At 38.8% G+C, this 14,657-nt stretch overlaps 1 protein-coding gene across 8 annotated transcripts in view; it reads left to right on the top strand.

Moving 5' to 3' along the window:
* The window catches only part of SHANK2 (SH3 and multiple ankyrin repeat domains 2), a 369,360-nt gene that overhangs the window by 116,544 nt on the left and 238,159 nt on the right, over window positions 1-14,657 (top strand). The window contains exon 1 of one of the 8 annotated variants that reach the window (XM_054067529.1): window positions 1,105-1,162. The exons of the other annotated variants lie outside the window; for them this stretch is intronic. Within the exon in view, the coding sequence (XP_053923504.1) occupies window positions 1,120-1,162 (43 nt within the window). The 5' untranslated portion in view covers window positions 1,105-1,119. Of the gene's footprint in view, window positions 1-1,104; window positions 1,163-14,657 lie in introns of those variants that run through there. 8 annotated transcript variants of the gene reach the window in all.

Here is a 14,657-nt window from a genome sequence, read left to right as displayed (position 1 = left end):
TGTAAGGAAAGGCTTCATGTACCCTTATTCTGTTGTTTTGAGCTTGTCTAAGTTGGGAGTGTATAAAGAGCCTATTAAAGATTCTGGACTCCGAGTGGCTCTAAACTCCACACTTGGGCCTCAGAACACTGAAAAGATGGACGGAATAGAGAAAGTATTTTTATTGTAAATGCTATTTCTTGTGACTGATAGAATAATCTCTTCTTAGTATGTTTAAAGCTCTGCCCATGTATATCAAATCATATATCTAGTGAGTAAATGCTGCATTATCACAGTCACTATCTCAAACAGAATGCTAGAGGGCCGTATTATCTGATGATGTCTGGCTTGCTGTGGAAAGGGACTGCACTTAAACTGCACTCAAATGAAATATCTTAGCACTTTTCAGAGAGACACAGGAACTCACCAGTCATAGAATCATAGAATCACTAGGTTGGAAGGGATCCACTGGGTCATCGAGTCCAACCGTTCCTAACACTCCCTAAACCATACACCTCAGCACCTCATCCACCTGTCTCTTAAACACCTCCAGGGAAGGTGACTCCGCCACCTCCCTGGGCAGCCTCTGCCAGTGCCCAATGACTCTTTCTGTGAAAAATTTTTTCCTGATGTCAAGCTGGAACCTCCCCTGGTGCAGCTTGAGGCCATTCCCCCTTGTCCTGTCCCCTGTCACTTGGGAGAAAAGGCCAGCTCCCTCCTCTCCACAACCTCCTTTCAGGTAATTGTAGAGAGCAATAAGGTCTCCCCTCAGCCTCCTCTTCTCCAGGTTAAACAACCCCAGCTCTCTCAGACGCCCCTCATAAGACTTGTCCCTTTCTCTCCTTTGCTCCTCTGTTGGGTTTCACATGGTGGGGAAGCTTGGCTGCACAGGGCATGAAGGAATGGCAGTATGCTCAGATACATCCTGGTCTGAGCATCCCAACTGGAGCTGTTCAGGGCGGGCAGCAGGATGCATGATAGAGGTCACCTACCAAAAGGGCTAGAGCTGGGCTAAATCTTTCAAGAGCCTGATGTATCCAGTGGCAACAAATGGACAAGTGCCAACATCACCAAGCAGCCCCACCGAGCTTAATTTCTTCTGCCTTTGTTCGCAGGAGAGTGCCATAATGAACAGAGACAATGATTCACAGCAAGGCGGATAAAACACAGCCTTCGAGTGGAGGTGCTATTGATAGTCATTTTTACATTACTTATATTTCTGTGCCACGGAAATGTACTTGATTAACAAAGGCTTTACTTAATTGTGGGCAGCCTTCAATATGAAGACCAGTAAAAACCTCTTTATCAAATTTAAACAATTCTAAAATGGAAAAACATTTAGAATAAAATGTTTATTTGAAAAGTGGTGTTACTATGAGGGTTATTGAGTACTTACATTGTCAAGGAAAAATAATGCAGTTCTGCACCTCATCTCTCAGTCTTCTTGCAGATGATTTTTCAGCAAGGATTCTGTTCACAGGTGGGACCACTCTGCATGGTCCTACCTACCTTTTTCCTTGGAAAGCCAGTAGATGGGCAGCTTTTGCTTAGGAAACTTCTGCATTAAAAAAAAATGTTTCATGGTATGGGCCAAATGAGCAATTTTGAAATGTAAGATATCAGAAGAATAGATTGAAAGAGAGATTGATGTGCTTTGAGGTTATTTTTTTCAGTCATGTAACTGCAGATGAAGATGTACATTGTGATAAAAGATAGTCCCCCATGGGTAGTTTTCACTGTACCTGTCTGCCATCTACTATAAAGTGTTATCCATTTAATTTTGATGCTTCAAATACTTTAACAAAAGAACAAATCTAAGATTTTTCAGTGTCCGTAGCATTATCAGAAGTATAAAAGACATATTAAGCACACTTTATTGGTCTTTTAGGTGTATTTACTTGTGCTCTTCTGTCACTTTAACTGTGCTTTATCTCTTTGTGGAGTTTCAGAAATGAGTGTGACTAATAGTTTGCTGCTGGATCAAAGGAAGTATTTTCAGAACTTAAATGCATGTTGGGGTGACAAAAACCACATTCAAAGTTTGCTAAAAACCAAATAAACTTTTATTAAAATCAGTAGGGATGAACTAACCAATACTTTTTCCATCATGAGTGTAAGACATAATTCAGATCACTTGTTTTCTCAACTGCTTGCACAGTATGTTTTGGAGGAATAAATCATATGGGATAGTCTTTGTATTCTAGTAGAATCTGCCCCTCTGTGGTGGAGAAAGTTTGAAGATAAGTCAGTTAAACTCCTGGTGAGAGACATTCAGCTAGAACGAATTTCATTACTATGAGTTGTCGCTGTTAGGTCTCAAAGGAAAAATAAAAAATCACTCAGTGTATAGGTACACATTGCTATAAGAAACTGTTGGGATGTAAATTCTGTTCAATTCGCAGTTATGGACTGACAGTACCCGGTAACTGTGGTACTGATGGGGTTGACAGCTTTTAAGTTTGCCTACGCAGCACTGACCCGTTTAGAGATTTCCAATAAAGGTTTATTGTTGTTGGAGGAGAGTTCAGTATCAGCGAAGTCAAAAAATTGATGGAAGTGTTTCAGTTTGGACCCCTAAAATACCTCATCTGGAGTGTTGTGTCCAGTTCCGGAATCCTCAACATAAGAAGGACATGGAACTCTTGGAACGAGTCCAGAGGAGGGCTATAAAGATGATCAGAGGGCTGGAGCACCTCCCATTTGAGGACAGGCTGACAGAGTTGAGGTTGTTCAGCCTGGAGAAGAGAAGGCTCTGAGGAGACTTTATAGCGACCTTCCAGTACCTGAAGGGGTTACAAGAAAGCTGTGGAGGGACTGTTCACAAAGGCTTGTGGTGATAGGATGAGGGGGAATGGGTGTAAACTGGAGAGTGGCAAATTTAGACTAGGCATAGGGAAGAATTTCTTCACCATGAGAGTGGTGAGGCCCTGGCACAGGTTGCCCAGGGAGGTTGTGGCTGCCCCATCCCTGGAGGTGTTCAAGGCCAGGTTGGATGGGGCCTTGGGCAGCCTGATCCAGTGGGAGGTGTCCCTGTCCATGGCAGAGGGGTTGGAACTGGATGATCTTTAAGGTCCCTTCCAACCTAAACTAGTCTATGATTCTATGAATACTGTGCAGTGGATACTCCACTCTGTCCAAAGTAGGAAGTCCCTGGAGACTTGGCAGTGAATCTCCAATCTCCTGCCATCATTTGCTCACAGTTTCCCTTTATACTCTCTTTTCCAGGTAGGTATCTTTTCAATTGCATTTTATGTTAGTTCAGCCACAGCGCTGGTGTGCTGTGCTGTAATATGAGTGTTTTAAACCTCTCCCCTGAGCCCTAGCTAAAATACAGGAAATTTTCAATGCAGTTTCATGACATTTTGTTTTTTTCTCGGTTTAAAGTTATAATGTAGTGGCTTTGGAGATTTTTTAAAGTTTTTATTCAAAACATGGTATAACTAGGATTACAGGTTGTCAGAATCAAGTCGTGCTGAGTTTTCTGCCATGGTTACAGCCTTTGTAATGAAATGTATAGGTGCATGGTGTTCTGTTTTAATAGAAGTTGGAAATTATCTTGAGGGCTACTTAGTTCTGCTTAGTTTTATGACATTTTCTGTTCTTGTCAGAATCTGCCACAACAATTGCTTAGCAAGGAATTAAAATCTCATGGGTTCCTAATTCTGCTCCGTCTTTACCTGATAAAATGTTCATAAACACACAGTATGGGGCATCATCTTGTGTCTATAAAAAGGCCCTGAGAGCTGATCTAATTCTTAAAATGATGAAAGTGCAACTGAAGAGGAATTTATACAAAGTATTGAAAACGAAAATGCCTGAATAGTTTACAGAACCAATAAGAAAAACTACTAGTTCTGCTTCTGCTGCCTGATATCTCTTTAGCAGCTTTGAGCTGATCCAGACTATACTTAACTGATTTTTTAGCAGTTCCTTAAGCCCAGCAAGCCCCTGCATGAGTCCTCCCTGCTTCAGGAGGCACAGCGAGAGTGAAAGCGTGACTTAACTATCCCCATCACCCGGGTGTCCCTGACTGATGGAACAAGAAGCCCCATTGGGGAGCTCCAGTTTAATTAGTGCAGCTTTAAGTCAGCCCCAAGACGAAGGAGCACAAAACTTGCCTCAAGTCGATATCGTACACTTCTTTTCAGTGCTCATATGACAAAAATCTTGATAAATTAAAGAAGAAAGATAAGCCTTTCAGAAGCTAATGAAGGCATAGTTTCATAACTAAGTATTTGAGCAACCTTGGACCACTGAGGTTAGATAATCGCAAACCTTATTCAGTCTTTGAAAGCAAGTGACAATTTTCCAGTAATGGCTTCAAAGCTGTTAGCTGCCTTCTGTGTTTTCAGAGGCTTCTCTCTGTGTATAAGGAAGGTTGCACCAGGACACATCTTTTGATATCATATGACATTATGCACTGCACCCATCACATTGCATCACCATTGAAACAAACTTTGTTCAGATCATGTCTTTTCCTGACATTAAAGCTTAATGACAAAAAAATGAACTTGTACAATGAGAATAAACAGATTCCTACCAGTTTTCTTTCTGGATATGGTTTCAGAAGGCAGGGTAAATGGAGGTGGGAACATTTCATATTTGCTAGAATCAGCAATCATAGAATCATCATGGTTGGAAAAGTCTCTAAGATCATCCAGTCCAACTGTCAGCCCAACAATGACATGCCTACTAAACCATGCCCCAAAGCACCATATCTGCTTGATTTTTTGAACCCCTTCAGGGATAGTGACTCCACTACTTCCCTGGGCAGCCTCTGCCAGTGCTTCACCACTCTTTTGGTAAAGAAATTTTTCCTAATATCAAATCTAAAACTCTCCTGGTACAACTTGAGGCTGTTTCCTCTCATCCTATCGCTATAAATCCTAATGAGTAGTTATGAGATTTCAAAGCTTCACCCTTTGTAACTTCCTCAATGTTTTATTCTTCAAAATTTAGCTGGAGAAATTGGATTTGCTAAAGATCTGGTGTGGTATGACGGTTAGTTGAATCTTATTTTTCCAGCTTGCTATCTTCCTGCAGCATTTTGTGTGGGTGTTTGCATCCTGTGTAGCCTCCCATATCTCAAGCATTTCCAGTTTCCCCTGGAAAGGTTATTCATATTCCAGTGCCTCTCATTGTCAAAATTTAAATTTGTAACATTCCGATGTCCTGAAAAGACATGCTGGGATTGCCAAATTTAAGGAATATAAATTGGAATTTTTCTTTCGCGATAGTCCTTTTCTGCTTGAGTGGGGACGATGTTCAGATCGGCACCCAAGCTCTCACATGGTTAAATAAGTCATAGTGTAGTATGAAGTCTGCTTCTATGATGCTTTTTTGCCATTATTTTGGTGGCATACTACTCTGCTGTGTACTCCTTTCTTCGCATTTGCTTCTGTGTAATGCCTGTAGAGAATTTCAGCAGTGGCTTGCGCAGTAAAATAGCGTCAGTAAATTATTTAAAATAGACATAGTCACTTTAGTGTGATTTAATAATTAAAAAACCCTTTTAAGAGAAAGCTGACTCCACAGAGACCTTTGGGGAAGTACTGAGAACTTTCATTTGAGAACTGATGGCTCTGGCCAACACCCCTGAAGTTTCTGGATTACCATGATATTGTCAGCTGTTAACAGTTACAGGAAGATCCTCTCGAGCTGCTTGTAGTCTCTGCTGTCTTATTTACTTTGTTCTCACTTAGCAAACTCAGACCTGAATTATCATTACACATAGAGATCACTAAAACATTACTTCTCCCCTCTTTCCATTGCTTTCTTTTAGAGAATTGTTTAATAATGTAAAGAATCTAATAACTTGACTCTGATACTTTAGATAAGCAATATTTTATTAACAAAATCAAGGCTTTTTCAATATAATGTGAAATGGTCGCTGTGTACATGCACTCATATATACAGTTAGAAAAGCCTGTGGCTAGCATTTTATTTCCCACATATATAGCTATAACTCTCTGCGAAGCCCAGTGTAAATTGTGATGTTGGCTTTAGATTACAAACAGCTTCATTTAGGAAACCATGCAGAGAAAGGTATTGCCTAAGGATGTAAAGATATTTTATTTCCCTGAGAAAACAAAGTGGTTGCTATGGGACAGAAAATTATCTAATGATGGCTTTTTGCAGATACAAGCTACTGGACAGAATTAGAATGTTCAGACCACAGGAGGTGAAAATGCTGATTTTTCTAGGATTTATTTTTGAAATATTTTTCCTAGTGTAAATCTAGGTATTTTCAAGAATAATAAAGAAGCAGGTATTTTTCTGCAGGGTACAATTTAATTGTTTTTTTCTTTCCAGTCCTCCTAGAATACTGTGTAAATGAAACATATTTGTTTAGTCAAGTGAGCTTTTAAATGCCTATGAAGAAAAGTGCAATCCTTTTCAATGCTGTATGATAATTTTTTAAGTTATCACCTAGTATAAAGAATGATTTTTCCATATAGTAACATAATTAAAAATTATGTTACTAAGCAATAAGTGAAAATTATTCTGTAAAATTAATAACCATCTTAAATGTCTGGTTTTTTTTTTAAATGAGTTAAGCATTTAAATACTGATGTTTTGATGTTTGAAATGTTACTGCATCAGCTCTACAAGTGCCCTCGGCATTGTCTTTTAACTAGCCAAACAGAATTGTTGATTCCAATGAGGTTGGGCTGTCTGGGGCTTATTTGGCTGTGTGAAATGCATTATGATCCATTGCAAACCTAATAGTTAACTATCTTACCCCATCCAGCATGCGAAGGATCTGTGATTCTGTCTCTTTTTCTCTTTTCCCGTGAGTTTTCCTATGAGACGGTAGTTTCTAACAGCCCCTCACCTTCCCCCTGTGGAGAGGCTACAGTGCCACTCCAAGTGTACCTACACTGAGACTGGTAAAACTCATTGCTTTACCTACAATTAAACACCATGTGGCTGTGAGCATGAAAATGTTAGATCTTTATGGGTAGTTGGTTCCTAATGGTATAGAAAGGTACATTTTAGGATGTTTTTTTGAACTGGTTGCATGCTTGTGCCCTGTTAAAGTATAACTTTTGGAATTCAATTAAATGGACCTAGAAAAGATGCTTAGTGGTAAATCCACCATCCTTTAACAGCATTTGCAGTAACCTTTCACTACCCATAGCGATGACAACCTGGTGTACCAAGAAATTGTGTAGAGACTTCTCAGGCTGATCTGCATGGAGTACTTTGAGTAAAGGATGGCTTGTTAGCTCTAGCATAATGTCCACCTTACCAGACCCTCCTGACTTTTCAAAAATCACACGTGAACCATATTCCCTTTCGCTCTTTGGTCTGGGAATATGTCGCAGAAATGCCCAAGTCCAACTGCTCCTGCTGGATTTTGCTCTGTGCTTGCTGCACTCAAGTGCTTATGCTACTTACATTAATTACTTAGCACTTGTACTCTTTGTAAAAAAGGATTTTAACGTCCTTCCTTACTTGTTATGAACACTAGATTTGAATGCCCATAGATTAGTAATGAAGATGTTCCTTCCTAATGCTTGAAAAAATTGCTCTGTTCTGGAATGGATGAAAACTCAAAGTTCTTTTATAATACTTGTTTTCATTCCATTCATAATTTTATTCCTCTAACAAGCTTCAGGACCTTAGAGGTCTTGGTTCTCCAAAGAAATTTCTGCTGCGATCATGCTTGAAATTCTCACTAGCTGTGTGCTGCTTACATGCATACATGCAAAAATTGCGGCTTTACATCATCTGCTTTTGGAATAGCTAAGAAGATGGTCTTACAATATGATTAGTATTCTTGTATCCTCCCCAATTCCCTGCGTGTAGAATCAAGCTAGGTAAGTCTTGTGCTATTTAAAAACTTTTCCTGAATGTGCTGGTTTTTAAAAAGTTCTAATATTAACAGACCATGAAGAGAGACCATTCTCAATTTGCCATTGAGAGAGGTCAGAATTTCTGTCTTCAGCATGTGCTTGTGCCTCTGTTTACTCAGAAATATCCATCCACTTATTTTCATCAATATTACATTTCTGGTTTATTTTAGTATCCTATCTCCTTTTCCGCACTTTTTTTCATACCGGTTGAAACTATTCCCTAAATCTTGTCTCACAGTAATCCTTAGAATCCTGTTTAACAACTCCAAAAATCTTTTGCAGTCTCCTTATTCCTGTTCATTCACTGCAGGCATTTCTAGACCTGTGATGCTTTCTACCAGCCACTTTCCTGAACTGCCCATTCTCGAACTACCTTTATGTGCTGTTACGTGCTTGTGGGGGTCTATTTGTCACTGCTAATGCTGTCTCTAGACTTTGGGGTTTGTTCTTCTCTCTTTTTCTTTAGGTGTTTGCATGTCTTTTCTTTAAAGAAACAGTGCTCGCTGTTAGTGAAAATGTTTCTTACATCGCAATAACAGTTGTGTGTTGAGGGTTTTGTTCTGTCACTGACTGTAGGCACCACCTGCACTGGGTAGGTATTGGAAATGCAGCATATTGACAGATGTAGAGTAGTAATGCTAGAAAAGCCAAGAAAATAATCATCAGCCACAGAACTTTAGTTAGGACATAGCTGCTTCCTCCCACCACCACTTTTTTTCCCCCATAAAGCAGAGTAATAAAAAAAAAAAAGATCAATTGAATTCACAGACAAAGATTTTCCCAGCCATAATGGTGCATAGCAACAATAGCCCTGATAGTTCAGCCCTTTAAGGAAGGTTAAAATTGGTCAGCAAGGCTTAATTAGTGAGATTCTAAAATAAAATCCACATTGAGACAGAGTAAGGTGATGATATGGAGAGATAATCTGTATTTCATTTATGATGTTGTTTACCACATGGAATGCTTACTTTGAGAAAGGCTATCCATTCCTGCCAATTAATGATCAGGAATTCTCATATAATCTCCTTTAAAAACAAACTAACAAACTTTAGATTCTAAGTGTCTTAATCATGTAAGCTGAAAAAAGTACTCAGTAAAAGAAAACCATGCCCATTCTTTTAGATAATGGACCAGTGGAGCACTAGTTAAAAATGAATTTCCTAGTTAATATTTTGAACCTTGTCTGTTGAAATATTGATGAAGTTTAAATAATGGAATGGAAGGTTTACTGCGTTGTTCTTCTGTTGGAGTTGTGCTCTGGAGACTACAATTCACATCTGTTTCTGCCTATGGTTGTGAAATTTTTCACTTTTGCTCCACAGATCCCTCGATGGATCAAAGCAGCAAATTGGTTTTCTCCATTTATTTTGCAAAGCCTAGGTTGCATTAAAATATAGGGCAAAAGTAGAGGTAGGAATAAACTGCACTGCACTGTACAGCTTTCAGATTGAAATGTGACTTGTGGTCGTGATGGGCTGTGGAGAGCTACCTGCCTTGCGGCTTCTCTGACTGTTGTGAACCAGGGCTGCATCCTGTGTGCTTTTCCCAGTTATATGCTTAAAAATGTCCATGAGCTATGATTGTGCAAAGGAAGGGTAGAGCGAAAGGAATACTTTTGAATACCTCCTACTCTTTTATACTGTTTTATTCTTCTATTTATCCTGAGTTGATCCATTTCTATTGTTCTGTAATAGTCCTGTTTTGCATTATTCAAGTGTTCCTGTATTTCTGGACTGAAATTGTTGTCCTGCTAGAGTCCATAGCAAAAGACAGACCACCTTTACTGGGACTAAGATTTAAACAGCTGTGTCTTTCCCATTTATTCAGAATGAGGTACATGTCTTCCAAGTTAAGCCAACGCAAATCTCTGTGACTGTGAATGGTATAGGAGCTTGCTCAGAGCATTTACTTTTTGTAGTCTTTCCTACATAAATTAGAATCACTAATTAGTCAGGCCTGCATCTTAATTAGTTACTGTATTGCTTTTGGTCGCTATATGGTTTGATAAATCTTTATGCTAAACTGGTGCCTGGCATTCACAAACTGAATAAGACTTGAGAGGATGCAGTAGGAATTGCTTGCTACCACCTTACTCTCTTCTGCAATGTGAGTTGCACACACATCCAAGCGTGAACTGATTTCTTGTTTGTATACTGTATGAAATACTCTTTCCTAAGTTGTTGACTACTGTCATTTTTGAGCATCTTAACCAAGTAATCCATTTTCACTTTCTTAATTGAAAATCTCTTTCAGATTATATCTCTCAGATTCACGGGAAATCTCTTTAATTTTACTGTGTTTTCTCCCTATCTTCCAGTCATTCCGACTCTGTTTTTGCTTTCTTTTTTGACCTCATTTGTGTCTTGTGAGTCCCATTTATTTCTCCTCCTTCTTTTCTGTTGATAATTCCTTTGATATTCCTTGCAGCTTCCCAGCATAAAGGAAAGCATGGTCCTAGCCAGGGGTATTTAGGGTGAGTAGTTTCTAAATTTCTTGCTGATTTCTCAACCAGGAGAAAGATATTAAGACTTTCTAGAAAATTTACTTCCACGGTGATTCTATAAAAGTTTTCCCCATCTTCATAAATTTCTGTTTTTTCTTATTCTGTTCCACCACCCTTCCACCAGTCATCAGCTAGCTGAGGGAGTGGTCTTGGACTTTGCTGACTTCCACTGGGAACATTGCATGGGGTGTGTGGACAACTTTTAACTGTGTTTCTGGCCCTCATTGCAATAGAGGTGGTGTGGGCACTGGGTCACCTGTATGTTACCTAGAAGCAGTGGTTCCGACGAAACCAAAGCTGCTGGGGGCTGCTTGCAGGATTGCTGTACCACAGGTTTCCAGTGAAACTGTGTCTCGTGTCCCCTGGTAGAGCTGAGGGCTGGATCTTTCCTTACTATTAGACCTCTATTGCAAACTTTAGTAAAAAAAAAAGAGTATTGCAAGTAATTTGAATTCACTTCTCAACTGGAGCTTCCTAATGTAATATCTGAAATATATCTTATATGTTACCCTGGTTTATCTGTTTTTCCGTATAAAGATGGAAAGTTTGTTAATTAAAATGCTCATACCTGAAATTGGGCCCTTGAATATATAAGTACAATCATCATTACCTTAGGTTTAGAGGTGTTTCTGTAAATGAGAGCAATCTAGATCCTAGCTGGTGAGTTCCAAACAAACCTTCCTCTAATGAAAGTGCTGGTGGACATGTACAGTAGTTACATGTGTATAGGTAATGCCAGCATGAGAATAATTTCTCTACTAATCACAGTCTGATTGTTCTGTAACATCAAGAATCTGGAATGCCGCGACTTAGTAGAGAACAACATATGTAATTCTCTTATTTATACAATTATTCTTCTTTCTCTAGTCCTCTTCTTTTTAGGGATACACATTGCTGTTTCCTACTAGCTTTATTTGCATCTCTTCTTGTTCGGAAGAAAACCTATTTTGAAACTTGAAGTCAAAATGTATTGTAGTACTCATGATGTCTGGGGGTGTGAATGCCAATTAATATCCAGAGCATTTCTGTTTTCGTAGTAATGTCTTGGATGTCAGCCATGCATTTCCTACTGAATTAATGAATATCATGGAACTTATCTACCGCTGCTGCCAGAAACATAAGAATAAATGGGAATGTTTCTGAAATTGGATGTACCTAAGATTGCATTTTTATAATAGGTTTTAAGCTTGCACCTTCTTTATTCTTTCAATGGATCTTACTTACGTGCTCTGACCCTCTATACAAACAAGAGAGTCCTTTTTGTTTTGTATTCTTACATAAAATCTAAATTCAGTGCACCATCTCAAAACGTAATTTGCAGACAACATCAAGTAACAGGATACACGGGGGTTAGGGAGGGAAAGTCTTCCCTTGACATTTTCAAACATTGTGAAACGCAGATGATAATGTCTTGAACCAGAAGCAGGCACAATATTGCTAATATTGCTTCAATTGTTAATCCACCTCAAAAACTCTTCAGTGAGCAAGCTTTCCTTTCTCAATGGGATTAACCACTGAGAACATTAGAAGTGCTGCAAACACCTACATATTTGTACAAAGACAACCCGCTGTTATAGCGGATACGTTCTTTTTTTATCCTTTCTTATTTATACCAGCATGATTCATTAACAGTTATTTTAGGGATTAAGAAATGTAAGCTACTAATATAATTTAAAATGCTGTTATTTTAATGAATAAGTCAGCGATGTTTTAGTTTCTTTTCAACACCAACTGTCTAAATGGAACTAAGGAACTAAGGATAGTGAGACAATTATCAGCCTAAATTATTAGGTTTTATCTTTTAAAGATCCTGCTTGATACCATGACTTTAGATGGAATTTGCTCTTCTCTATTTAGAAAAGAAGGTATTTTGAGGGTTGAATGGTTGCATTGAGTATCTACTATCTGTAGCATAAAAGACAACTGGAAATTTGCAGTGAGACTCTATACTCGGGTAACCCAAACGTGCGTCGTCTCAAATGTGCAAGTATAACTTACTTGTTGCTTACAGTGCTAGGTCCACTTTGGAATTGAGAGGATGAGGGTAAGAGCAAATGGGTAATTCTTGAATATCACTTACGCTAGAAAAAAGGTGGGGGTAGAGGTCCAGAGGATAATGTGGGATGCAGTAATGATGGTTCTCAATAACTCCACCTATAAGAAGCTACACCTACAATTATGTAAATACTTTTTACTTTCCAGATTGTCATGCAAGTCTATAAGATGGTCTTACCGTCTTCTTCCGTGCTCATGACCCCCAAAAGTACTCTTTCCTTATATACTGCTCTCACTAATTGCAGATTCACAAACTTCATGAGGGCTATGGAGTCAAAAATTTAGTTCTCTTGGCACTTAGTTTATGGCTCGTTGATAATACCTCTATCAGAATAAAAACGGGCTCCTTTTGCTGCTCAACTGTAAAATAAGAGTGAAAGTGGTAATGCACACGTTTGTCATTAAATTCATCATAAAGTAGTATGCACCTGTGGGAAGCCAACCAGTAGAGTGAAAGTCTTTCACAGTTCTGTAGTTCCTTTACTACAAGGAACTACAAGTTCAATCCCAGATATGTCTCCTCAGTAAAATACTGTTTTCTTTTTCTCAATGAAAATATTATCCTCAATGTACAGCTGGGTATTAAAAAGATATGGCAATGCCATTTTAACTGCTTGATTGTTCCATGCTCTATTCACAATTAAACTTCAGCTAATGAAGACTAGGTGATTTTTCTCCACTGCAAGCTCCTGCAGATCTTGCTCTTCTAGAAGAACTAACTCATGCACTGTTTTCTTGTCCCCCATTCTATCTCTCTCCATTTGTGTTCATATCTTCTAGAAATTCTCTCCTGATGCCCTCGTACGTGCCATTTATTTCCCGTTGTCTCTGGGTAGCAGGCAGATTATCCTTAGAGAACTGGTGATGGAAGCAGTGAAAGGCAACTGTATTCATGAGAAGACGGGAAAATGAGATTGAGAAATGGCAGTGAAGGACACTAAGACTTAGGAGTTGAAGAAGAGGGAGGAGCTGGAGCTAAAGGAAGATATTGTGGATTTGTTGCTGTTGTATAATTCCTGCCTTGGGCCAACTCACAGCCATGCGTGAACTTAAACATCATTGCTTGGTTTCTTCTGTCATTTGCCCTGCAGCAAATTAGTGGTTTTGAGACACACTTGAGGCGATGATGGGCTATAAAGCTGGCATTCATAGGAGGCGTACTTCTCCATCTTTACGTACCTTGTGCTATCATTTAGACTTCTACACTGTTCTGTAAAGTGTTGTCATAGCAGAGTGGATGCATTTCATATCTGATATTCTGGGGAAATAGTGCTGCCAGATCTGAAGCCTGGAGAATTGGATCCAACTGACTGGCACCTAAAATAGTATACATAAATTTATGCAATATCCCCCACCCTCCCAGTGATTACAGTTGTCTAGTTGAATTGTACTAGCCTAATGCATGTGCTGGTGGCACATCATTTGACCACTTTGGCTAATTACGTATTTTGTAACTTCTACGGAAGTAAAATCTTTTTTTTCTTCTTTCATTGAGAGCAATATACCCTTTTCAGTTATGAAAATGGTGTTTTTCTAAATAAAACTGACATGATCCACCAACACTTTTGGAAGCACAGATGCTTTGTCCCACTATTTACTAAAGAGGTTCACACTTAGATTAAAGCAGTGAAATCAAATCAGTGAATAAAGCCTGGAACAACATAATGGTTTAAGGAATTCGTTGAGAGCTTTTGGTAGGAGAAAGTTACACAAAGGCAAAATTGGATTGTTTTCTGTACAACACCAGAACACAGAAACAGCATGCAATCCAATATTAGTAAATTTGTTTCTCTAAGCATCTTGTGTATTTTCATTGGTCTTTGTTCTCCTTTGCAACATCAGACTGCAACCCACAAATTCGTATACTGTATCCAAGGCCCATCAGCATCAGACATTAAAGGAGGAATCGGGCATCTGTGTTTGCTAATGCTACCGGCCATGAAATTCTCGTTTTTCTGAATGACACTGCTTTTTTATTATTTTTATTTCAGCATAAACTGTGTAGGTTGGGATATGCACAACCCCCTGATGTTAAAAGATATTTTTCCCGACTCAAGGTATACATAATGGAAAGAACAAAATTAATTTGTTGTGTAATTCAGTGCTTCTGAGTGGTGCTACATGAGGACTAGATTTCCCAGTGTATTATTAGTGGAGCAAATTGTACCATTCTTTCACTAGCTTGTTTAAAGAGCATAAGAATTTGTAGTGGGATATAATTATATTTGATTTGTATTTTCTCTCTTATTGTTGGAGGTAAA

Source organism: Cuculus canorus, chromosome 5 (assembly GCF_017976375.1).
Source record: "Cuculus canorus isolate bCucCan1 chromosome 5, bCucCan1.pri, whole genome shotgun sequence".
Lineage (NCBI taxonomy): Eukaryota > Metazoa > Chordata > Aves > Cuculiformes > Cuculidae > Cuculus > Cuculus canorus.
Note: the sequence above shows the minus strand (reverse complement) of the source record. Positions and strands in the feature narration are given on the sequence as shown.